This window comes from Dromiciops gliroides, chromosome X (assembly GCF_019393635.1).
Source record: "Dromiciops gliroides isolate mDroGli1 chromosome X, mDroGli1.pri, whole genome shotgun sequence".
Lineage (NCBI taxonomy): Eukaryota > Metazoa > Chordata > Mammalia > Microbiotheria > Microbiotheriidae > Dromiciops > Dromiciops gliroides.
The window spans coordinates 3,687,116-3,710,972 of record NC_057867.1 but is presented as its reverse complement, the minus strand read 5'-3'; the positions used below and the strand labels follow the sequence as shown (position 1 = coordinate 3,710,972).

At 47.8% G+C, this 23,857-nt stretch overlaps 1 protein-coding gene across 1 annotated transcript in view; it reads left to right on the top strand.

Moving 5' to 3' along the window:
* The window catches only part of NHSL2 (NHS like 2), a 206,545-nt gene that overhangs the window by 159,164 nt on the left and 23,524 nt on the right, over nucleotides 1-23,857 (top strand). Inside the window, exons 2-4 of the mRNA XM_043973960.1 lie at nucleotides 17,191-17,346; nucleotides 19,738-19,871; nucleotides 20,523-20,718. Of these exons, the coding sequence (XP_043829895.1) occupies nucleotides 17,191-17,346; nucleotides 19,738-19,871; nucleotides 20,523-20,718 (486 nt within the window). The remainder of the gene's footprint in view (nucleotides 1-17,190; nucleotides 17,347-19,737; nucleotides 19,872-20,522; nucleotides 20,719-23,857) is intronic.

The following is a 23,857-nucleotide window of genomic DNA, read 5'->3' as shown; positions in this document are numbered from 1 at the left end:
TGGCTTTTGGGTTGGGCTCTTGGTTTCACCTCTTGGGCCACATGTGTCAGCCAGCTAAGAAATGACACTATTCAGGGGCAGCTAGGTGGCACAGTGGATAAAGCACCAGCCCTGGATTCAGGAGGACCTGAGTTTAAATCCGGCCTCAGACACTTGACACTTACTAGCTGTGTGACCCTGGGCAAGTCACTTAACCCTTGTTGCCCCACAAAAAAAAAGAATTGACACAATTCTAGGAACTGGCTGGCCCCTGTGGTTATATGAGACTTGAGCAGACTGGCATGATGCCAGCCTGGGTCTGGAGTCTGAGGACTTACTTTTTGTGTGACTTTGGGAGAGTCATTTCCTTTCTCTGGGCTTCAGGTTCCTCCACTCTAAACTGGGGGATTGGACTGGATGCTTCCCAAGGTCCTGCCCAGCTTTCCATCTCTTGCTCCTATCATCATCACATCACATGATGTTTGAGCTACTCAGTGCCTTCATTGGGATTTAGCCCTGAGACTTCAGTGAGAGTGAGAACTGTTTTTATCAGGGTAAAAACCTAGTGGGAGGTGGGTGGTAGGGAGAGGGGCAGGGCTTGGCAGAACAGAGCAGAGAACAATCTAATCCTGAGTGGTACTCACTAGGGAGTGGCAGCTTTTGGGCTAGTGGAGGTGAGGTGGGGGGATAGTGGCCACAAGAAGGAGGAAAGATGCACCCTGGGGCAATGCACCATCAATGCAGTGCTACTTATAGCTCATGGGAGGCCTTTGGGACCTGGAAAGCCCTTTGGACACTACCCAGTCCCATTGCCTCAGAGAGGACAAAGGGACTTATTCCAGCTCACTGGGATGGGAAGGGGCAGAGCCAAGACCCAAACTCAGGCCCTCTAGCACCCAACCTCATGGGTTCCCCTTAGAAGACAAGAGGATACAGACTGTACCTTCTTCCCCTCCCCTGGTCCCCAGTCTATGGCACCAGGCTCTGGCTTGCCTTTCCAGTGTGGGAGCTGGGGGGGTCTCTAAGCATCGATACACTTTGCAGGTGGGTGGGGACCTAGTCACCCAGAGCTGCTATAGGTGCTGGCAGAACACTTCCTGAGACTGCCCTTCTGAGGAGGTGCTTCAAATACCCCCTAGTACCATAGAGAGAAACAGTGTCATGGAAAGCGTGCTGGGTTTGAATCCTGCCTTGGCCGCTTAAGAGCCATGTGACCCTGGGCTTATGTGGACAAGGAGGATGAACAGACCCAGTTGTGGGATTCAAATGAGATCCCATATTGAGGATGAGAAGGGCCCAGAGCTGGCCTCTCGGCTAGCCTCCAATTAGCACAGGCTGGGAGGGAGTGGGGTCACCTTCCCATGGTCACATAGGTCAGGAGACCCCCATAATGTATAGAACAGACTGAGTGGGGACCCCTGTAATTTATGCACAAACACGGGCAAACCTTGAAATGTTTGGGGCCTGCCCACTATCTTGCCACCCCTGCCTCCACCATGCACAGACGCACACACCTGGCCCTGGAGCAGCCCTGATATGGCCTCAGTAGGCCTGGACTTGTTGTCCCTTGTCACCAAGGGCACAGCGGGCCATTTCTGAGCCAAGGGAGGCACTGCCAGGTATTTGTCCAGTTCAATACCCAGTCCCTTCAGTGTATTAAATCAAAACCAAAATAATTCCCTGTTGATATGGAAACAAGTCAAATTATTTTAAGAAAAAAAGCCAGTCCCTATTAAGTCTTGTTGTTATAGCAACAGGAATTATAAGAGTAACTTAACTGAGGAGGCCACTTGGGGGTGGATGGGGGGAGTGGAGGTTGACCCGAGAGCTTTGAGAGTCCAGAAAAACAAACTGAGCTCACCCCCGCCCCCTTTCTGCAAGCCCAGAGTACAAGGCCCCTGGGAAGCAAGAGGTGGGGGAAGGAGGAGGCAGGGGCAGCCTGTGTCAGCTGCGGGTATGCTCTGCCCTCATCACTGCTGGTACAGGCCTCAAGGGAGGACCTCCAAGCTTGGCTGTGGGGATGCCCACATGGGGGTCCTCCTGGGCCTATGTCTGGCTCTGGCTTCTCTGCCACACTCCTGCCAGGACCAGGCAAGTCCAACTTCTGTGCCCCCCTCTAGTGACTAGGGAGCCTTGAGCACTATGAGGGCCAGAGGTGGGAGAGCAAAGCTTGGCAAGTCTGAGGGCCACTCTTGAGGGTTCTTCTTCCATCATGGGCACGGGTCGAGGAATCGCTGTACGGTGTTCTGGGTGTTTCTTCTCGTTCCTTGAAATGCATTATCTCTTTTGTCAAAAACAAACCAATAAAATCCCACAACACCCACATGAACATGCAATGAAGGTGCTCGATGCTGGCTTTTATGCCTTTTCTTTCTATTTCTTACCAAACTGTCCTTTGTCCTCCTGGGCTCCTTTGCTTTATCTGTGTCCAGGTCATGCCCAGGACATGGGAGTGTCCCTCAGGACTCTGTCCAGGGCCCTCTGCTCTTCTCCCCTGGATTGAATGACCATCTATCTCTATGTTGAGGGTTCTCAGATCTCCCTTTCCCACCCCAACCTCTCTGTTCACTTCCCTCCAATTTCCCATCTCCAGCGGCCTCTCAGACATCTCTGTGACTGTCAAGGGCAACACCATGCTCCCAGTCCGTCAGGTTCACAACCTAAGTGGCATCTTCAACTCCTCACTCTCACCCCCCATCATGTCCAGTAGGTTGCCAGTGCCTGTTGATTCTACCTTCCCAACATGTCTCTAATATGCCCTCTTCTCTCCTCTGACCCTGCCCCCACCCTGGCACAGGCCCTCATCTCCTCACACCCGGACCACTGGTAGTCGCTGCTGCGGGGCTCTGCCTGCCTCGGGCCTCTCCCCACTCCAGGCCAAGCTCTGTTCAGCCGCCAAAGTGGTTTCCTAAAATTCAGGGCTGATCTTATCACCCCACCCACTCAATAGACTCCACTGGCTCCCCATCACCATGTCACCATCCTGCGTCAGACACCTCCTAGCTGTGTGATCTGCGGCAAGTCACTTAACCTCTATTTGCCTCAGTTTCCTCAACTGTGAAATGGGGATAAAAACAGCACCTACCTTGCAGGCTTGTTGTGAGGTTCAATGAGAAAATATTTGTAAGGCCCTTAGACCATAGCAGGTAGTGTATAAAAGCTTATTCCCCTTCCCATCATCCCCAGGACCAAATGCAAAAGCCTCATCACCTTCCCAGTCTTCTGCCCCCTGATTCTCTGACACATATTCATACTACTCTTCTCTTTGCTCCATGACTCTGGCCTCTTGGCTGTTCCAGGAATAAGACCCTGCCATTCTCTCTAGCTGTCCCATGTGCCCGGACTGCTCTCCCTCCTGTGCTCTGCCTACTGGCCTCCCTGGCTTCTTTTAAGTCTCCACTAAAATCACCCTTCTCCAAGAAGCCTTTTCCAGCCCCCCTTCACTCCAGGGCCTTCCCTCTGGTCATTATTTCCCATTTATCCTGAACTAGCTTGTTGGCACCTATTTGTTTGTATGTTGTCTCTCCCATTAGGTTGTAAGCTCCTTGAGGGCAGGAACTGTCTTTGACCTCTTTCTGGATCTTCAGTGCCTAGCACAGCACCCAGTAGGTGCTTAATAAATGTTTATTGACTGCCTGAAAAGCAAACATCTATCTATTTATTTATTTATCTATTCATTCATTCACTTATTTATTTATTTATCCATTTATTTGTTTATTTGCTCATTCATTCATCTATTTATTTACTTATTTATCTATCTACTTATTCATTCATTCACTTATTTATTTGTCCATTTACTTGTTTATTTGCTCATTCATTTATTCATTCATTCATTTGTTTACTTATCTATCTACTTACTCATTCATTCATTCATTCATGTTTATTTGTTTGTTTCTTTGTTTGTTTTGTGGGGCAACAAGGGTTAAGTGACTTGCCCAGGGTCACACCGCTAGTAAGTGTCAAGTATCTGAGGCTGGATTTGAACTCAGGTCCTCCTGAATCCAGAGCTGGTGCTCTATCCACTGCAGCGCCACCTAGCTGCCCCCCCAAAGCAAACATTTATTAAGTGCTTATCATTTCCCAGGCTCAGTGCTGGGCCCCAGGGATGCAAAGAAAAATAATAACCAGTCTCTGTCCTTGAGAGTTGATGGCTCCTGATAGCCTAGCTCTTAGGTCTCATGTTCTAGCAGCTCTGAAATTCAAGTTCTAAGGGGCCTCTCACTTCAGATGTTCTGTGTTCTATGTTCTAGAGGCAGCTAGGTGGTACCATGGTTCCTGGAGATGGCCAGACCTGAATTCAAGCTCCCCCCCAGCTGTGTGACCCTGACCAAGTCACTTAACCACTGCCTGCCTCAGTTTCCTTACCTGTAAAATGAGGATAATAAAAGCACCTGCTTCCCAGCGTTGTTGTGAGGATGAAATGAGCTAACTGTAGAACGCTTAGCACAGTGCCTGACACACACATGGTAGATGCTACACAAATGTTTATTCCCTTCCCCCTCCCCTTCCAGGCTCCCTTTCAGCTCTGATACTATGTTCCAAAGACCCTTACAGACCTGATGTTCTATGTTCTAAGGCCTGTTCTAGGTCTAACATAATCTGTTCCCTGTTCTAACCTTTCAGTTCTAATATTCTGTGATCCATATTCTTTTTTTTTTTTTTTAGTGAGGCAATTGGGGTTAAGTGACTTGCCCAGGGTCACACACCTAGTAAGTGTTAAGTGTCTGAGTCCGGATTTGAACTCAGGTCCTCCTGACTCCAGGGCCGGTGCTCTATCCTTCGCGCCACCTAGCTGCTCCTGTGATCCATATTCTAAGGCCCCTTCCAGACCTGTCATTGCCCATTCCATGATTTAAGGTACCTTCTGTCTCTGACATTCAGCAGTTCTGAGTAATATGTCCTTATTCCAAGGCAGCCCCTTCCTGCCCTGAGTGAGCTGGGTAGTGTAATCGGTGAGCTGGTCTGGAGAGGGGAGCCGGAGGTCCGCCGGTCACTTCCTCTCGTTGGATTTCCAGGAGGCTTGGCCTTGCTCAGTTTTTAAGTGGCCTTCCTGTGTCTAGACCGTCCCTGAAAGTGTCTCTCTTTGGAAGCCCTCTCAGCCTCCTAAGACTTCTAGACTCAGTGGTGGGGAGATATGGAAGTCTGCATTTGCCTCTGGGGCAGTTAATTGTATGACCCCCCCCCCACCCAGGTACAATTAGCCGGTAATGCCGAGGAATTGGAGTCTCCAACCTTAATTACCAGCAGATCACATTTCCTGACCACCCATGGCTGCTTGACTCACTTCTCTGGCCCTTCCATGTTTGGAGTGTTTGGAGGGAGCCAACAAGCTTGCTGCTTATCCCAGGAGGCTGAGGGTGGCTTAAAGGTGGCTGCTGAGAAAGGCAAGAGTCAAAGTGACTTGGTGGAATGAATGTTGCAAGCATTCTCTGTCGTCTATGTGAAAGGCCTTCCCTGCTCTTACATTCCCTGGGTCTTTCCTTGAGACACCGCATTCCATATTCCAAGGGCCCTCCCTTCTCTGATAGTCTTTATTCTCTGTTTTCAGGCTTCTTCCAGCTCGAAAATTCACTGTTCTCTGTTCTAGGGGCTCTGACAGCTACATAGCAATCTATTTTCTAAAAGCTTTTCTAGCTCTGACATCCTATGTTCTATGCCTAGAACCCAGTCAGAAGTCTCACCTCTGACATTAACTGTGGGGCTTTGGCAAAGTCACTTAAACTTTCTGAGCTTCAGAGACAGGGCTGTGCTGGAGCCGGCTTGCAGAAGCTCAGGAGAGGGCTAATTGGTTACTCCCCAGGGGGAGTATTCATACCCCAGAAATCAGCAAACACCATGAATTCCACTTGTTCTGGTGTTTTATTTATTATCTAGATTTAAGAAAATATCAGTGATGCAGATTAAACTGTTGTGAGCACTGGGAGATGGATGTTAAACATTTACCATCCCACCTCTGCTTAGGCTACTCTCCCCCGTCCAAATCCTGGGCAGTTTGGATCTCTGTGGGTAGGTGGGTGAAAAGAAGGAGTCACCACCCAAGAGTGGGTGGGGGAGTATAATAACCTCTTGACCTTCCTCTCTGGGGCAGCCTCAGGCTCAAATGAGGTAACCAAACCCTAAGTGTTTGGTAACTGGCAAAGGGGAGGGACCACAGCTCTGACACCTCCTGTGCTTGCAAGGGATCTGTTAACCCAGATAGAAGGTTCTGGGTTGGGGTTTTTTGAGGCAATGGAGTTAAGTGACTTCCCCAGGGTCACACAGCTAATAGGTGTCAGAGGTAAAATTTGAACTCATGGGGCAGCTAGGTGGCGCAGTGGATAGAGCACTGATCCTGGAGTCAGGAGGACCTGAGTTCAAATGCAGCCTCAGACATTTAACACTTACTAGTTGTGTGACCCTGAGCAAGTCACTTAACCCCAATTGCCTCACCAAAAAAAAAAAAAAAAATTGAACTCAGGTTGTCCTCCTGATTTCAGGGCTGGGGCTCTATCCACTGTGCCACCTAGATGCCCCTGATAGAAGTTTTTAATTCAAATGAGGTCACAGGACCTGGCACAACAGGAGTCCCCTGACAAAAAATCCCTGCAAGTTTAAATTCGGGCCCTTTCTCCTTCCCTACCTCTACCATACATAGGCGTCTCACATGTACCCCAGGTCATCTTTCTCCAAGGTCATCAGTTTGGGATATAGAAGATTACTGTCTCTACCCCCCCCCACCCCAGCTCCTGCCCTTGTTAACAAGTCTCCCCTGATACCAACAACCCTCATTCCACTTTGTGGCCCCTAACGGCCCCCCCACACACACCTGTAGCCTGAGGGAAGGGTTCTTCTCAGCTTGGAGCCAGCCCTATTGCAGCTGTTCTAACCAACCCCCCCACTACCCTCATCCTGAGGCTGGTGCCCTTCAGACTCTGAGCCTCCTCAACCCATAACTCGAGAGAGTTCTTGAGGCTGAGCAGCCTAGATATAATCATAGGGCTTCTCACTTCCTGTTTGCTAGATTTCTTCCTGTGAACCCCAATATCCTGGCTTGCTTTTCAAACAGCAGCTTTTTCTTGCTGACTCATGTGCAGCTGGTGACCCATTATGACCTTCACATCGTTTTCTAATACACACACACACACACACACACACACACACACACACACACACAGTAGAAACTATAGGAGTGGGAGCAGCTAGGTGGCACAGTGAATAGAGCACCGGCCCTGGATTCAGGAGGACCTGAGTTCAAATCCAGCCTCAGATACTTGACACTTACTAGCTGTGTGACCCTGGGCAAGTCACTTAACCCTCACTGCCCCGCAAAAAAAGAAAGAAAGAAACTATAGGAGTAACTGTGTGTGTGCGCATATATATATATATATATATGTATATATGCACAGTTTCTCTCTCTCTATATGTGTGTGTGTATGTGTGTGTGTATGTACATATGTATATATACCCAGAGTTACTTCTTTCTTTACTTCTAATAATAATAATAATAGTAACTTCCATTTCTCCAGGGATTTAAAGTTTGCAAGCCACTCTTTGTACATTCATTTGAGCCTCATACTAACTCTTTGAGGTCATGTTAATATCCTATTTAATAGGTGAAAAAACAGACTCATAGAGGTTAAAATTACTTTCCCATGGTCACACAGTTTCCAAGTGTCAGGGGAATGTGAACCTAGAACTTCTGATGTTCCAGGTGCCATGTTCTTTCCTTCTACAGTTGACCCAGACTCAGAATGGCACTACATGAAGAGTTAGTCAGGAGACCTGAATGCAAGTCCTTGTTCTTCTGCTTACTGTGATCTTATACAAATAATTTTCTTTCTCAGGGCCTCAGTTTCCAGTTTAGGAACATAAGAGATTTGGGCTGGATGATCCCTAAGGTTCTATGATTCTTACAGCCTCATTTTGAGTCCCAGATTTCTTGCTCTTAGGGGGTAAGACACTACCTCTCACTTGGAGCCTCAGTTTTCTCCCTTTTGCTCTTCCCTCTCTCCTTCCCTGCCTCCCACCAGCTACTCCTACGTTCCTCTTGGCTACTTAGGGTCGACAGCTATTCAAAATATGGTTTGCTCCCCAACTCAATATGTCTCTCTATTGCTAGACATTTCAGAGATAGCTAAGGCCAGTAAAAACATTTAATTAAGACATGATATAGCGTAAACAACAAGGAAAAGAACCAAATAGTAAAAAGATTTTCTGTACCCAGATGCAAGACAAAAGGGAGTTAAAATTTAATTCTACTCCAGTCCAGTACACACGAATAACTGGAAAATGTGTACTCAGCCTGAGAGGTGGACTTCTAGAAATGGTTGGGCTGTCCTCTTGGGGTCATTCTTGGGAGTCCTGGGTAGGCTGAAGAGTGGCTGACAATTTTCAGTCTGTGTGTGTGTGTGTGTGTGTGTGTGTGTGTGTGTCTGTGTGTCTGTGTGTCTCTCTGTATATGTCTCTTTCTGTTTCTGTGTGTGTGTCTCTGTGTCTCTATGTGTGTATATGTCTCTGTCTCTGCGCCTCTGTGTGTATGTCTGTCTCTGTCTTTGTGTCTCTGTGTCCCTCTGTCTCTGTCTCTCTGTATCTATGTCTCTCTGTCTCTCTGTCTCCCACCCTCCAGAGCCACACCCCTTGATTTGTTCCGATCTTCTTGCCCCTCACTGCCTCTGTTCTTTTAACCTGCTGCCTTCTTGGGCCTCCTTCCCTGGTGGCATCACCCTGCTAGGCCTCACAAACAGCCCAAGAGTTGGAAATGGATGTTCTTTACATGGAGAAAGGGGCGAGCAGTGCCTACGCTCCAGCCTCCCACGGCTTTTCCAAGGGAGGCACTTTGTGAACCCAAAGGCACTAGAGAACTGGCAGTTACCGCCATTACTGGAGAACTCCGGCTGCTTGCCAGGGCTGAAGGTGTCTCTTTCCCAATACGGGGCTCTGGTCTCTGCAGGACCCCAGTGTCTGACTCAGCTTCTCTCCACCAGCATGGCAAGTGGGGAAGCCATCCTGTCCAGCCTCTTCATCTGACAGAGAAGGAAGCTGATGTCCAGGGAGAAGAATGGACTTGACCAAGGTCACATGATCTTTCAGTAGCAAGGAATGCTTTTTGGGGACAGGTGTGTGTGTGTGTGTGTGTGTGTGTGTATGTGTGTGTGAAATTCAGAGTCAATGAAAGGCTGAGGTTTCCTGGGCTCACCCCAGGCCCACCTGAATTCAAATCTGCCCTATCCCACCCAGTGTTCCCTCAATGCTTGTTGTCATTGTTCAATCGTTAGGTGGGCTCAGATTCTTCGTGACCCAATACTGGCCATGGGGTTTTCTTGCCAAAGATACCGGAGTGATTCACCATTTCCTTCTCCAGCAGACTAAGGCAAACAGAGGTGAAGTGACCTGTCCAGGGTCACACAGCTAGCAAGTGTTTGATGCTGGATTTCTACTTGGGTCTTCCTGACTCTAGGCCCAGTGCTCTATCCACTGTGCCACCTAGTTGCCCCCAAGCTCTCACTCAGTGCAAACACTGTGGCCTCTAGGGTAATAGGATGGTGGATGGTTCAGAGGAGGGAGGAATGAAGACCAGCAGGGTAGCAGCACTAACTGAATCCCAAACATGTGCCCCAAGGCCTGCTCCTTAAATTCGGTATCCTCTTGACCTCCAGCTAGCACTTCCTGCATCCTGTGTAGACTGGGAGATGCTAGATGGCTCTGATAGGAAGTCTGAATGCTCTCCAGGAGTTCCAGATGCTTGGGTTACAGGGAAGCTTGCTCCAGACAAAGGGATCGAGGCCAGGAGGAAACAGCTTCCTGCCTACTGAGGAAAGTCTAGATTCCTTAGGGGGAGGACAGGGGCATCTAACTCCAGGGACTTGTGGCCCGCAGTGTAGAGAAGCCCCTGGCTTCCTGTTTGCTCAGCTAGGTCCCAGGCCCAGGTCTCTGCAGCATGCACGAGGCCCAGCCCCTCCTGGTTTGGAACCGATGTATCGAGCCAAAACAGGCCCCAGATGGAAGGGCTGGCTCCCACCCAAGGCCACTTGCCCTGCACTAGTTTTCCCCAAAAGTCAGAGCCAAGATGGTGTCCCAGGGCAGCTGGGCATGAGGAGAAGGGGCCTGTCCTGGCTTCATCAACCCCTCATAGGGAGAGGCCCTGGCCAACACAACTGCCAGATGGCTTATTCTCACTTGAGAAATCAGACGGGGTCAGAGATGGGGAGTAGGTGGGGTGAGGGGCTGGCAGACGGAGTCCTAACAGGACACAGGAGCAGGCGGAGAACAGAAATCTGGGTCTCAGATGACAAGAGTCAAGAGTGGGTGAAAAAAAAAGTCTCTTTTCTTCTGACTCAGCCACTGATCTTCATTGCAATTGACAAAAAGCCCCAGAACAATGCTGAGATAGCCTCAAGCTTTTTGGACCAGCCCATTGGGGCTGCCCTACCTCAAGAGAGCAGGCCATTAGGGTCTAGGCACAAAGCAGCATGAAATCAGGGAGGCTGAGCTGAGATTCAAATCCAGGTACTTGAATACCAGACCCAATCCTCTTTGCAGTGTACCATACTGGCTACCTTTGTTTCCTAGCATTGTCTGCCACCAGTCACTGAAGGCTTTTCCACATTTGACTTTAGACTTAGAATGAGGCTGAGTATAAGCTTGTTGGACTTGGATTCCCATGCTTAGACTTATTCCTTAATTACCAGCCTTCTTAGCTGCTTCCCTGTGGCATCTGGCTTCTTTTCAAAACAGTCCCCATTCCACAGTTTGAAGTGGTGGTCTCCTTTACAACAGAATAGCAAATGGAAATGGCTTTTAGCTGGTGCCACCAAGGGACCCAAAGGGCCAGGTTTCCTCCATGTAGAGCCTTCCCAGAATGCCTCTGTGTGACAGAGCCCAAGGGGACCATTCTTGAAGCCTGGACTCCTCTCTGGAACCACCCTCTGACAAGGTCTGTGGAAGCTCCTCCTGACTTTCCTTCCTTCCTTCTTGGCTGATATTAGGACAGCTTCCTCAGCCTGCCTCTTCTCATCACTGCTTCTGTTCCTCATAACGTGTGAAGTTCATATGTGCTTTGTTTTGCAGGGCAATGAGGGTTAAGTGACTTGCCCAGGGTCACATAGCTAGGTAGTGTCAAGTGTCTGAGGCCGGATTTGAACTCAGGTCCTCCTGAATCCAGGGTTGGTGCTTTATCCACTGTGCCACCTAGCTGCCCCTATATGTGCTTTGTAATGCATTGGTAGCCATTGATTTTGCCCCTTCTCTGCCAGGGATGGGGTAAGGATACCTATAATATCTCCTTCTGGTAGTATCTATCATATTTACAAATGGTAGTTAAAAGCCTCAAATGAGATAGTAGGAATGTGCTATATATACATATATCCCCTCATGCCTGCCCTACCTACCTCAAAGAATTGGTTTTGCTGATTAATTTGCTTAGAATATTCTAGAGGTGGAGTGACTGGGCCATGGTCACACAGCTGCTCAGTATCAGAGGGATAGGATTGAAACCTAGCCAGACTCTCCTGACTCCAAAGCTTCAATGAAAAGAACACACTGTATTTGGAGTCAGAAGAGTCCTGGGTTCAAATATTCCCTCCAACATTTACTAGGGCTATGGCCTGAGCAAGAGATGTCACCTTTCTGAGTTGCCTCCTTTGTAAAATGGGAGTAATAGTACCTGTAGTAGGAAAGTTATTGTGGGACTCCAAGTGCTTTGCTCATTTTAAATCGCCAGCAGTTATTATCTACAAAGTGTCACACGAATATAAACCCTGGGGAAAAATCGCAGATTGCTCTGCAAACGTGGGTTGTATCAGAATGCTCAGCTAACTAAAACACTGCGCTAACCAGGTTAACTCCCAGCTTGGTGTTGCACAGCACCACCTAGTGGCCATAACACCTCTTTTGCATCCCAGCCACCCACCCTACACTGTAGTGGATTCCTCAGGGGGCCTGAATGAATTAATTTGTTTTGATCTAACCCTAACTTCTCCCTGCCTGAGCTCCAGGGAGGACTTTGCAAAAGGTTGAGGGCCTGGTTACAAAAACTAAGCAACCAGAGAAAGTAGAGGTGAACATTCAAAGAGAACTTTTCTGGCATTAGCACCTCTCATCAGCCTTCCTAGGCCCAAAGTCCTCTTCTAGATGATGCCCTCACTAGGTAGCCCTTTGAAGCCAGAGCTCTGGTGACTGCCACCTCCCCACCATGCCTCCTGTCTGACACTCAGCACAGCTACTCCCTATTACTTTGAGAACCATTGACTGTCAAAGCTAGAAAGTGTAGAAATTGAGACCCAGAGGAAGAGACTTTGGATCATATGATGTCTGAGCAGAAAGGGCCCTAAGAAACCATTTAGTCCAACCCCCTTATTTTACCAAAGAGTAAACTGAGGCCCACAGAAGGAAATATGAAGTTCACACGATGAGTTGGGAGCAGAACTAAGATGACCCTCTGGCTCCCAATTCAGGAGGTGCCCTTAAAAGTGCAAAATGGAAATCCCAGGTCCAAGGCATTAATTGCATTTCCATTCAAGGGCATGAGGGAAGTAGAGACGTATGTTCTAGGAGACTAACTCGGTCCATCAGTCCTGAGAAGCAGGTGCTAAGTCAGCTACTCTTTCCCCCCAGTGAGAAACTAGGCACTTGCTGGAAATCAGGGACTTCTAGCCCTATCTCTACCTGGCAAATCTCCTTCCTTCAAAGCCAAGCTTTCTCCACAAAGCTTCTCCTGGTTGCACCCCATGCCCCAGACACCCAAGCAGGTGATTTTCCCCTTGTGTGAGGAAATGTGGGTATCAGCTATTTGTATTTCTCTTGCAAACTGAACACAGTTCAGCATGTCCTGCATTTTTCTGACTCACTACTAGACAATAAGCATTTTGATGCCAAAGACCATGTTGCCTTAAAAAAAGACTTTTAAAAATGATTTGTTATTCTGAACTCAGTATATTATTCTGAAGTTATAAGAGGCAGCTGGTCATGCAGTGGAAGGAGCTCTGGGCCTGGAGTCAGCAAGAGCTGAGTTCAAATCTAGCCTCAGACTCTTATTAACTGTGTGGCTCTGAGCAAGATACTTAATCTTTTTCTACCTCAGTTTCCTCAACTAAATGTTAAATGGAAATACTAATAGTACCTACTTCCCAGGGTGGTTGTGATGCTCAAATAAGATCATATTTGTAAAAAGCATTTAATACAGTGCCCAGAACATAGTAGGTACTCTATAAATGCTTATTTATTCCCTTCCCCTTTCCTCCTCCCCTTAATAAGCATGAACAATTATTTTCTTTCTTAACATCATTAAACATGAACAAAACCACCCACAGTCTCTCTGTTTATCTTACTGAATTTCTTCTGTGACTCTTGAAGACATGAAAGTTTTTAAAGGACTTCTCTTTTCTCTTAGTCAAAATATAAGCACATTACTCTCTTTTCAGTCAATGGTGTCAAACTCATAGAACTGACTTAGAAAACAATAAATTAACATTATCTATGTTGCATGGTATGTTTATTTATTTTGTTTAACATTTCTTAATTACATATTTAAAAAATTTTTTTAGTGAGGCAATTGGGGTTAAGTGACTTGCCCAGGGTCACACGGCTAGTAAGTGTTAAGTGTCTGAGGCCAGATTTGAACTCAGGTACTCCTGACTCCAGAGCCGGTGCTCTATTCACTGTGCCACCCAGCTGCTCCTCAATTACATCTTAATCTGGTTAGAGAACATTCCTGGTTTAAAAAGTTTGACACTTCTGGTTTAGGCCCTTCCAGTTATTTGCTTTTCTAGGTTTCTCCAAACCCCTGTATTTGCAATTCAAAGTTTCTATTCATCTCTAGTCCTCTTATTAGTAATGTTTTAAAGTTCTATTAAAGATCCTCTTTCACCTGTAGGATTATACTCAATCTTGCAAACTGTTCAGGTAAGCTGTTAGTGGTGGTAAATCTTTATCTTCCTTTTGAAATATCATGTTCCAAGATCTTCTCTTCTTGAAGTCGTTGCTGTCAAGTCATGTGATATTGACTGGCTTGTTGGTATTTTAATTGTTTCTTTCTGGCTGCTTATAGTATTTTTTTTCCTTTTAACTGGAAGCTATGACCTTTAGCTTTAACATTCCTGGAAATTTTCACCTGGAGTTTCCTTTTGGGAGGTGACTGCTATATTCTTCGTATTTCCCCTTTGCCCTCAAGTTCTATTATATTTGGACAGGTTTCATTTATGATTTTGTTAAATATAGTATCTTTTCCTTTCTGGTCATGGTTTTTGGGGATTTTTATGATTCTTAAATTATCACTCCTTGACTTATTTTCCAGGTCAGTTTAAAAATTTTTTTAAATTTTATTTAAATTTTTTTCTAATTACATATAAAGATACTTTTTTTGAGTTCCAAATTTTTCTTCCATCTTCCCTTCCCTCTCCTCTCCCAAGACCAGTCAACAATCTGATATAGGTTATACATTACAATCATGTTAAACATATTTCCGCATTAGTTATGTTGTAAGAGAAGGATCAGAACAAAAAGAAAAAATGCAAGAAAGAATAAACAAGGACAGTAACAAAAAAGCAACAACAAAAGTGAAAATAGTATGCTTCAATCTGCATTCAGATTCCACAGATTTTTTTTCTGGATATGGAGAACATTTTCCACTGTAAGTCTTTTGGCATTGTCTATCACAGTAGATCGGTTGTTTTTGATAGTATACATCTTAAATTTTCTCCTATTTTTTCAACCTTTGATTTTTTCCCCCTAAAATTTCTTGTTGTCTCATAGAGTCATTGAGTTGTCTTTGATCCATTCGAACTTTGAGGGACTCTTACTTGCATAAGGTTTTTTACCTTCTATTCTCAGTTCTTTATTCCCTTTCTAATTCTTTCCTCCGGAGCTCTAATTTCATCTATCATTTTATTTTTTTTTAAATCTCTTGCTTAATTTTTTCAGGTATTTTTGTAATCCTTGTTGCCTCAGGGGAAAAACTGGGATCAAAAACAGGGGAAGCTGAAGCAACTTTCATTTTCTGTGTTTACCTCATGGGCATCTCTTGTCCCATAATATTTCTGCATAATGTCCAGTAAATACCTCCTTGTGTTTATCTATATGTCCGTTCTCAGTTCCTAATGTGAGACCTGGGCCAGAGCTAGGCTAGTTCCCCTTCAGAACTCTTGGACAGGGGGCAGCTTAGGTGGCACAGTGTATAAAGCACCGGCCCTGGATTCAGGAGTTCAAATCTGGCTTCAGACACTTGACACTTACTAGCTGTATGACCCTGGGCAAGTCACTTAACCCTCATTGCCCTGCAAAAAAAGCCAAAATCCAAGCAAACAAACAAAAAACTCTTGGACAGGTTGGCCCTGGGATGAATCCTGCTAGTTCTGACCTCAGTGTCTTCCCCAGAATGAATCTGCTCAGAGCATAGGCAGGCTTCAGTGTCTCTGCTCAGGGGCACTACTTTAAGCCCCATTTCCTCCACTCCAGCCAGGCTCACCCTGGTCAGGGTGCTGCTGAGGGCTTCCTTTGCAGGCCCTTTCACCTGAGCTTAGGCCAGCTTTCCTGGGGAGAGCCTTCTTTGAACACATGCTCAAAAGCTGTCCTTTTGTGTCACCTCAGTCTTGTCAAAAGAGCTTACTGAAGGTTCTTTTGCAGTTTCTTGATCATGTTTCAATCTCATGCCCGTTTGAGATCATTGTTGGCTCCTCTATGGCCTTTCCCATTGGTGTGTTAACAGGAAGTCAGAAGCACACCTTTCCAAGGAACCCATATCTTCTTCATTTTTATAAAATCTAGACCATCACATGGAACTTTGTATGTAATAGAAACTCAGTATTTGAATAAATGTGTGAACAAATGAATGAACACATGGATGAATCAATGACTAGAAAGAAGGAGTCAGACTGTGATTCTGTGACTCCAACTCTATGCCCTTTTCATGACATCATCTGGCCTCCATTATATGTTTCTAGGAATAGGTTACACTGTATTCATGCTTACATGATAAGTGTACTTGTAACTATTGGAATGTTTCCTTATGCAAGGTAATAAATAATGAGCTGATCTTTGCTTATGAGACCCCCATTTTTATCCAGAAGTCCAGGACATTGATGCTATATGTAGCCACCCTCCCAAGCCCTGACTGGCCCATGTGGTCATAGACTAATTGACCTCTCCCATGGTAGGCTATTTTGCAGCACTTAGAGTGAGGAAGAGGACAGCTAGGTGGCACAGTGGATAGAGCACTGGCCCTAGAGTCAGGAGGACCTGAGTTCAAATCCAGCCTCAAACACTTAACACTTACTAGCTGTGTGACCCTAGGCAAGTCACTTAACCCCAATTGCCTCGCCAAAAAAAACTTAGAGTGAGAAAGGCATTAGGGAATGGGGTGAAGGCCTTCTAGTCAAAAATAGCTTCTTCCTCCCTCCTTCCCATCCCCTGCCAAAATGCCCCAAGTACTTTGTGGTCATTTCTCTAAGCAACTTAGCATGTTCTAGTTGAAATGAAGGTTATTTATGTATGTGGGTTTTCTTCCCTGCTAGGCTGTTAGCTCTGTGAGAGGCATTATTCTCTGTGCCCAGCTCATGGCTTGGCACATCACAGGTGCTGAATGTATTGGCACATGAAGGACTGAGAGCAGAACTATAACTACAGTGGGGCAACTGGGTCTGCACCCCAGGGCTGCTGAATTTAGAGGGCTCTTTGGCAACATTTGCATTCTACAGAACATAAAAACATAGAGCTTATCCCCTAGATGGCAAACTTGAGGGGGCTCTTCCCCCTCCCTGCCCGCCGTCCTAGAAGTGGCCTCACTACTTGCTAGCTGATGTTGTGGGACTCCTGTCTTCCCCTGCTCACCCCAGCTAAGGCTATGTTTTGTTTCACTTTTCCCAGGCCTGATGTTGGGTATTTGTCCTGGGTGGCAAAATTCCTAGTTATGGCTCAGAATGAGAGAATGAATGGGTGAGAGGATGAAAATGGGTGAGAGGATGAAAAAAAGAATGTTTCTTGTCTCCTTGTCACAACGAGGCTGCTGAAGCAGGCAGGGGATACTGAGGAAAGGGTCCTGGACCCTCTTGCTTTGGCTCTTCAGGACAAAGAGGCCAGGCCTCCTGAGTGCCCCCTGAGAAGCCTTGCAGGGAGGTTGCAGGGCAGACGCCAGAGCTTCCTGAAGTATTCCAGACGACCATGGCATCTGGCTCATCACGTGGCCTCCCCACATCCTTGGCTCAGCATTTCCAAGGCTCACTTGGTGCTCTTCTTCCCTAGCTGCCTCCAACTTGGGTCTTGAGAATAAGAAAACTGCTACCCACCCCAAGTCGCCATGGCAACAGCCAGTGAATGTGTTCCTCTCCTCCAGCCGGCCCCCAGGTGTGGAGGAGCTGCATCAGGAAGCTCAGCTTAATCTCCAGAGCTTGCTGCAAGGTACCACTGCAAGGGGAAGGGCTCTGGGGGGAGGGCCCTAAGGAGGGAGGAAGTGGAGGCAGCCAAAGGTTGCAGGTCATCGTTTGGATTTCGGCAGCCAGGCCACAGTTTCTGGAATTCCATGCCCCTGGTACTGTTGAGAGGTGGGGTTGGTATGCATGGTTCATCTTTCAGAAGTCTGGACAATTGGTGGCATTTTGCTCTGTCAGATACAGGGATGGGGCAAGGTGAGGGGTCTAGGAAGGCCTTCAGTGAAGGGTTGGGAGAATCCAGCTGAGATCATGGTCTGTATCCTTGGCTGTCCTCTCTCTCAGCCCTGCCCTCTTGCCCATACATCTCAGGGCCTGGCAGAGGGGCAGGGAGGAGGTCTCCCACTCTGTGCTTAGCTCTGCTGCCTTCTCCTGGGCCCCCCAGGCCCCAGGTTTCTGCCAAGCACCTGACACCCAACTCTGGCGCCTTCTTGGCACCCACTGGAGATGGGAACAGTGCTCATTACTGCTGCTTTCTCCCTTCTCCCCTCCTCTTCTGGGGTCCTTGTTGCTATGGCAACCCTGTCAGGAGTCCTTATTTTCCAAGGCACACCGCTGCCACCATCCTCATGGAGTGAGTGCTGCTATTCCAGGCGACCTAGGCCTAGGCCACAGGGCAGAAGGCAATGCGAGGAGGAGACGGGGCCTCTGCCCACTCCCAGCCCAAAGGGAACAACCTTGAGCTCATGCTGCAAACAAGGCTGTCACTTGCGGCTGCCGATTTTCCTTATTCCAACTTGGCCCCCAAAGACCTTCCGCCAGACACCCTGCTTTCCCCTCTTCTCCTGCACACTGCAAGCTCAGGAAGCAGGAACTATCACATCTGGCCTGGCTTTTCTTCTTGCTAGCCCTAATGGATGTTTCTCCATCGCCATCTGTGGGGGGCCTCACTTTTTCTTGTGTCCATTCTCTCCCTCCTTGGACCATCCATCCCTCTTCTTTCTTCCAGGACAAGCTGATCTCCCCTCCTCCAAGAAGCCTCTAGTGACCCCCCCACCCTGCTTTGTGTTTCATGCCTTACACACACACACACACACACACACACACACACACATCTGTGTGTATATGTAGACGTATCCTTAGACATGTATGGAGAGTCCCCGCTATGAGCCCTCTGCACCGCTGTCAGTGTTCCTGGCTTGCTTCAGTCAGTCATATGTGTCTGTCTTGTTCTCCCAACTAAACCGTAAGTTTTTCCAGGATGGGGACTGAGCATTCTACCTGTGTTTTTCCCCAAGTGTCAATAGTGGCACTTCACTGAGTCACGGTAAGTGTGCAATGAAGCTTTATTAAAGGGAGGAGAGGGTGGTGGAATAGATGTTAGATGTTCAGTATCTGGGCATCTCTCACAGGTGGAGAATGGAGAGTTAAGTTAGCCACTCCATCTGCCTCAAGGGGTGGCAACATGCATGACCTGGTTTAATCTGGAGGATGGCACAAGCCCATCCCTCCCTGAGTAGGATGGGGCTATACCCATGCAAGGCACCATAGAAAGAGCCTGTGACTTATAGTTGGTGGACCTGGGTTCAAATCCTGGCTCTGCTACTATACTACCTGTGCTATTTGGACTTAGGCCTTTCTTCTTTATGGGCCTCAGTTTCTTCCTCTAGAAAATGAGGGGTCTAGAGTAAATGAGGCAGCCAAGTGGCTCAGTGGATAGAGCTCTGGGCCTGGAAGCAGGAAGACCTAAGTTCAAATCTGACCTCAGGCACTCACTCCCTGAGGCTTCTCCAGGCTGGGGCACCCAGAGAAGCCATGGCCAGGACCCCCTTGGCGAAGCCATAAGTAGAGCCTGGTGACTGGACCTCTGCCCCAGGGTACCACACCTAGAGGCCACTGACAATATGCCCTACTTCACATCAATAGCTTGGAAACAAGCATTAGAACTGAACTGAATAGGAAACTCCCTGCTAGAAGGGGTCGGCCTCCCTCCCTTCCACACAGCAGCCTTGTCTATATCCTTAGAACAACCTCCCCTCCCTCAAACCAAGGGGAACCCTTGGGCCACTTCCACCAGGCCCCAGCTCAGCGGGGAGTCTAGAGGAAACAAGGAGGCCAAGCTGCCAAGTCAATGTTTAGGCCAGGTGATATGATACCCAAGTTCCTGTTGCCCACCTTCACTAAGTCAGGACCAGAAATTGGGTCATAGGCTCATAAATTGAGAGCTGGAAGTGACTTCATAGGTCATCTAGCCCAACCTCCCCGCCATTTTGTAGCTGAAGGAGCTAATGCTCCCCCCACCCCCCGCCAAGAGGGGCAGTGACTTTTCCAGGGTCCCACAACAAGACGTGACAGAACTGGGATACTTCCCACTGCCCATACTGACTCTGCTCTGCTCGTGCCCACGCCTTTTATTTTTCAGAAGAATATGAGGAACAATATTCGGAGGCCCGGATTTCTGGACAGACCTTCCGCACTCCCACCCCAGATGACCCCCTGGAGCCCGCTATCAGCCCAAGGCCACAGTCTGCCAAGCGCCTGGAGTTTGTGTTGATGGTGAGTTTCAGATTTCTTTCACTGGCAAGGGCCATGGTAGGCAGCCCCCCTCCCCAGCAGAGGCCCACTAATTATGGAAGCCCTTAGCCACCTCTGTTCTCCTGGCCTCCTGGAAAGGAGCTAAGCTTTCTAGAGGAAAGAGCTCTGGTAGGTATGTCCTCTGCTCCCATCCTTCTGTCCTCAGTTCAAGATGAGGCCTAGGCTCAGCCTTACAGGCCATGCCTGCTCTCAGGGCTGAGAACAGAGCTGAATGGCAAGGCATGTAGCTTGGATAGCCCCCAGTGAAAGGGCACTTGCTTATTGACAAGCATCATGGTGGTGGAGAGATATTGTGCAAGACTTGGTATCAAGAAGACCTGGGTTCAAATCCCACCTCAGACATTTACTAACTGTGTGATCCTGGGCAAGTCACTTCCCCTTTCTGGGCCTCAGAAATCCTAAAAAGGATTTTAGAGGGGCCTATCCTAAAACTAGGATCCTAGGATCCCATAATAATAATAATTAATAATCCCACCCTTCCTTTACTTTACTGGTTCCTCCTGGAAGCCTCACACTGGCTGCCCAAAAGACATCCTCTGGGGACTGGTTCCTCCTCCAGTCAGACCCACGGCCTTCCCATTATGCTCTTTCCATTGGACTTTTGCCTCATAGCCCACGAGCCAAAGAGGGAACGGAGACAAGACCACCACGCAGGGTGTGAGGCCCCCTGAGTCCTCCCTGAGCCTGCCTGCCTCTCCAGACAAGCAAAACACCTGGAGTAGACCCTTCCCACTGCCCATCCTGGAGGAGAAGAGGTGGCATCCATCGTGCTCCACCCAAGGCAGCATCGTGCCCATCAACATCTCTGGTAGAGTTTCCTGGGGCCCCTCTGCCCACTGCAATCCCTCCTTTCTGAGCACAGCTGAGTTGGCCCAGGAGGTGCACACGGTATTCCTTAGCACTCACAGCCAGGGGCCGAAGGGAGGCTAGGCTTCCATCCCAGCGGCCTGAATGCACTGCCCAACTGCTCCAGGTCAGCCAGTGGCCAAACGGCCAGAAGTTTGCTGCAGAAAAGCTCCCTAACAATTTAAGAAGCTGTGTCCTGCTTGGAGAATAGAGAGGAACTTCAAGTTAGTAAAATCTGGGGGAGGGGGTGGTTTCTTTCAATGAAAGTTGGGCAGCAGATCTCTCCTGCTGCTCTGGCCCTGGGAGAAGGATATTTGCCACTTAGTGATGGCCAAGGCCTAGCAAGTCTCTGGGCCACGGGCACTGGTAGGGTGGAGACAGGCCTTGGAGCCAGATGGCAGGTGCTGTGGCACAGAGTCCAATAGGGGAAATACTCTGACCCTTGAAGGCATCTCTCTTTCCCAGGCTGAACGTCCCTGGTTCCTTCAATCCACATGACCCCCTCACCTCTTTGGTCTCCCTCCTCTGAATGGACACTAATTTGTCAATGGTTTTCCTCCAATGTGGCCCCCAGAACTGTGGTGTGACTTCTCTGGACATGGACACTGGACCTCTCCTTGCAGCCTAAACTAATGGTGTTAGTTAGCCTTTTAGGCTGCCATATCATACCATGGCCTCAGTTTGAGTTTGCAGTCCACTAAGAAGCCAGGCTTTTTTTCACATGGCCTGGCATCTAGCCAAGCCTTCCCAATCCTGTACTTGAGGAGAAGATTTTTGACCCCGAGTGCAATAGGTTGCTTCAGGAGCCAAGATTTAACCCCTCACTAGAGGTCTTCAAGGCAAGGATGAAGGCTTGAAGGGGGTGGTAGCTTGAGGCCCCTTCCTAACCAGAGACCCTGTGATTCTGTGGAGTTTGGTAAAGTGATTCTCAAATGATTGCTCACATCTGCGGGCTGCTTGTGCGAAATAGAGAGTATGGATATCTCAAGGAGAATCCAAACAACCCGGCTTGATTGAGACGGACGAGGTAATGTTTACAGGCTTTCTTTCCAAACTGGGATCTTGCCATCTGTAATATTGTCCCTTGTTTTCTCCCACGGAGCCACATCATTCTGCTAATACGGTCTTGTCTCCAACATGTAGTCACTATTCTGAACAAGGCAGTCGGCATTTTCACTTGCCACCGTGGTTCTCCCAATGTTATGTTCGACTCATCTGGTTTTGTTTGGTGGAAGGTGAAGGTTAGGACATAAATTGAGAGTGGGGCTGCTAACCACTGCCCAATACAGCAAGCAATTCTTCATTTCACTGAATATAAAGATAGACTTGGGCTCCCAAAAATCTCCTTCAAAAGCATAATGTAGTCAGGCAGTAGGGTAGCAGGGAAGGAGCCAAAGGCTTTAGGAGTCTCCAAGGTCAGCGTTACCCACCAGCCAAGGAAGCCAGTGTCATCTTCAGCTACATCAAGAGACGGGGTGGGCAGCTAGCTGGCACAGTGGATAAAGCACTGGCCCTGGATTCAGGAGGACCTGAGTTCAAATCTGGCCTCAGACACTTGACACTTACTAGCTGAATGACCCTGGGCAAGTCACTTAACCTCAATTGCCTCACCAAAAAAAAAATTTAAGAGATGGGGTGGTGGGCAGCTGGCCTTCTGTTCTGTGCCCTGGTCAGCCACGTCTAGAGTACAGAGCTCAATTCTTGGGGCTGCAGTTTAGGAAACACAGTGATGAGCCAGAGAGAATACAGGGGAGTGGGAGCAGGATGGGGAAGAACCCTGAGTTCCCACTTTAAGAATATCTAGAGGGGGGCAGCTAGGAGGCGCAGAGGATAAAGCGCCGGTCCTGGATTCAGGAGGACCTAAGTTCAAATCCGGCCTCAGACACTTAACAATTACTAGCTGTGTGACCCTGGGCAAGTCACTTAACCCCAATTGCCTCACCAAAAAAAACTACAACAACAAAAAAAGAATATCTAGAGTTTGGGCAGCTAGGTGGCACCGTGGATAAAGCACCTACCCTGGATTCAGGAGGAACTGAATTCAAATCTGGCCTCAGACACTTGACACTTACTAGCTGTGTGATCCTGGGCAAGTCACTTAACCCTCATTGCTCAGCCCAAAAAAAAACCAAAAAAAGAATATCTAGAGTTGAAGGAACTGGGAAGGTTTAGCTGGGAGAAGAGAAGACTCAGGGCTGTTGGGTGAAAGAAGGAATGGATTTATTCTGTTTGACCTGAGAGAGCAGAACCATGAGCCATGGGGGGAAGTTTTAAGGAGACAAATTTCAGGTTGATATAATAGCTTGCTAGCAACTGGAGCTGTCTCAGAATGGGAGGTGATGATGGCTTCTCTCTCCTTAAAGGCCTTCAAGCAGAGGCCAGATGCCCACGTCAGATATGTTACAATGGAGATTCTTCTTCAGGTCCAGGTGACACTGGATAGCCTCAGAGATTCTAAGATTTGGAACCCATGCACTCACCAAACGTGTCTAGACTGGGCCCTTTGCCTTTATCCATTCTCACCATTAGTCCTAGGAGATGAGGATTGCTCACAGTTCTGCTGTCTTTCCATGATGTTCTCCTTTGCTTTGCATTGCATTACATTACATTTTAGGGGTCATTGTGTATTGTCCTGGCTCTCCTTAATTAAGGCCTTTCCAAATTTCCCTAAGTTCTTAAATTTCCTAGGGCATGATAATATTCCATTGTATTCATATACAGTTTGTTCAGCCATGCCCCAGTCACTGGGCAACTGCTTTGTTTCTAGTTCTTTGCGACCACAAAAGTGGTGCTATGTGTATTTCTACATATATGGGACTTTTACCTCTGTCTTCAGCATCCTTGTGGAGTGTACCTTGTAGTGGCATTGCTGGGTCAGAGGACATATACCATTCTATGATTTGGGGGATCTGATTCCAAATTGCTTTCCACAATAATTGGGCCAGTTCAGAGCCCCACCAATAGTGTATCAGCGTGCCTCTTTCCACAACCCCTCTAACATTTAATAGTTTTTTATGTAGTGATGATTCATTTCTATTTCTTCTTCTGAAAACTGCCTGTTCATATCCTTTAGTCACTTCTCTATCAGGCTAAAGACTCTT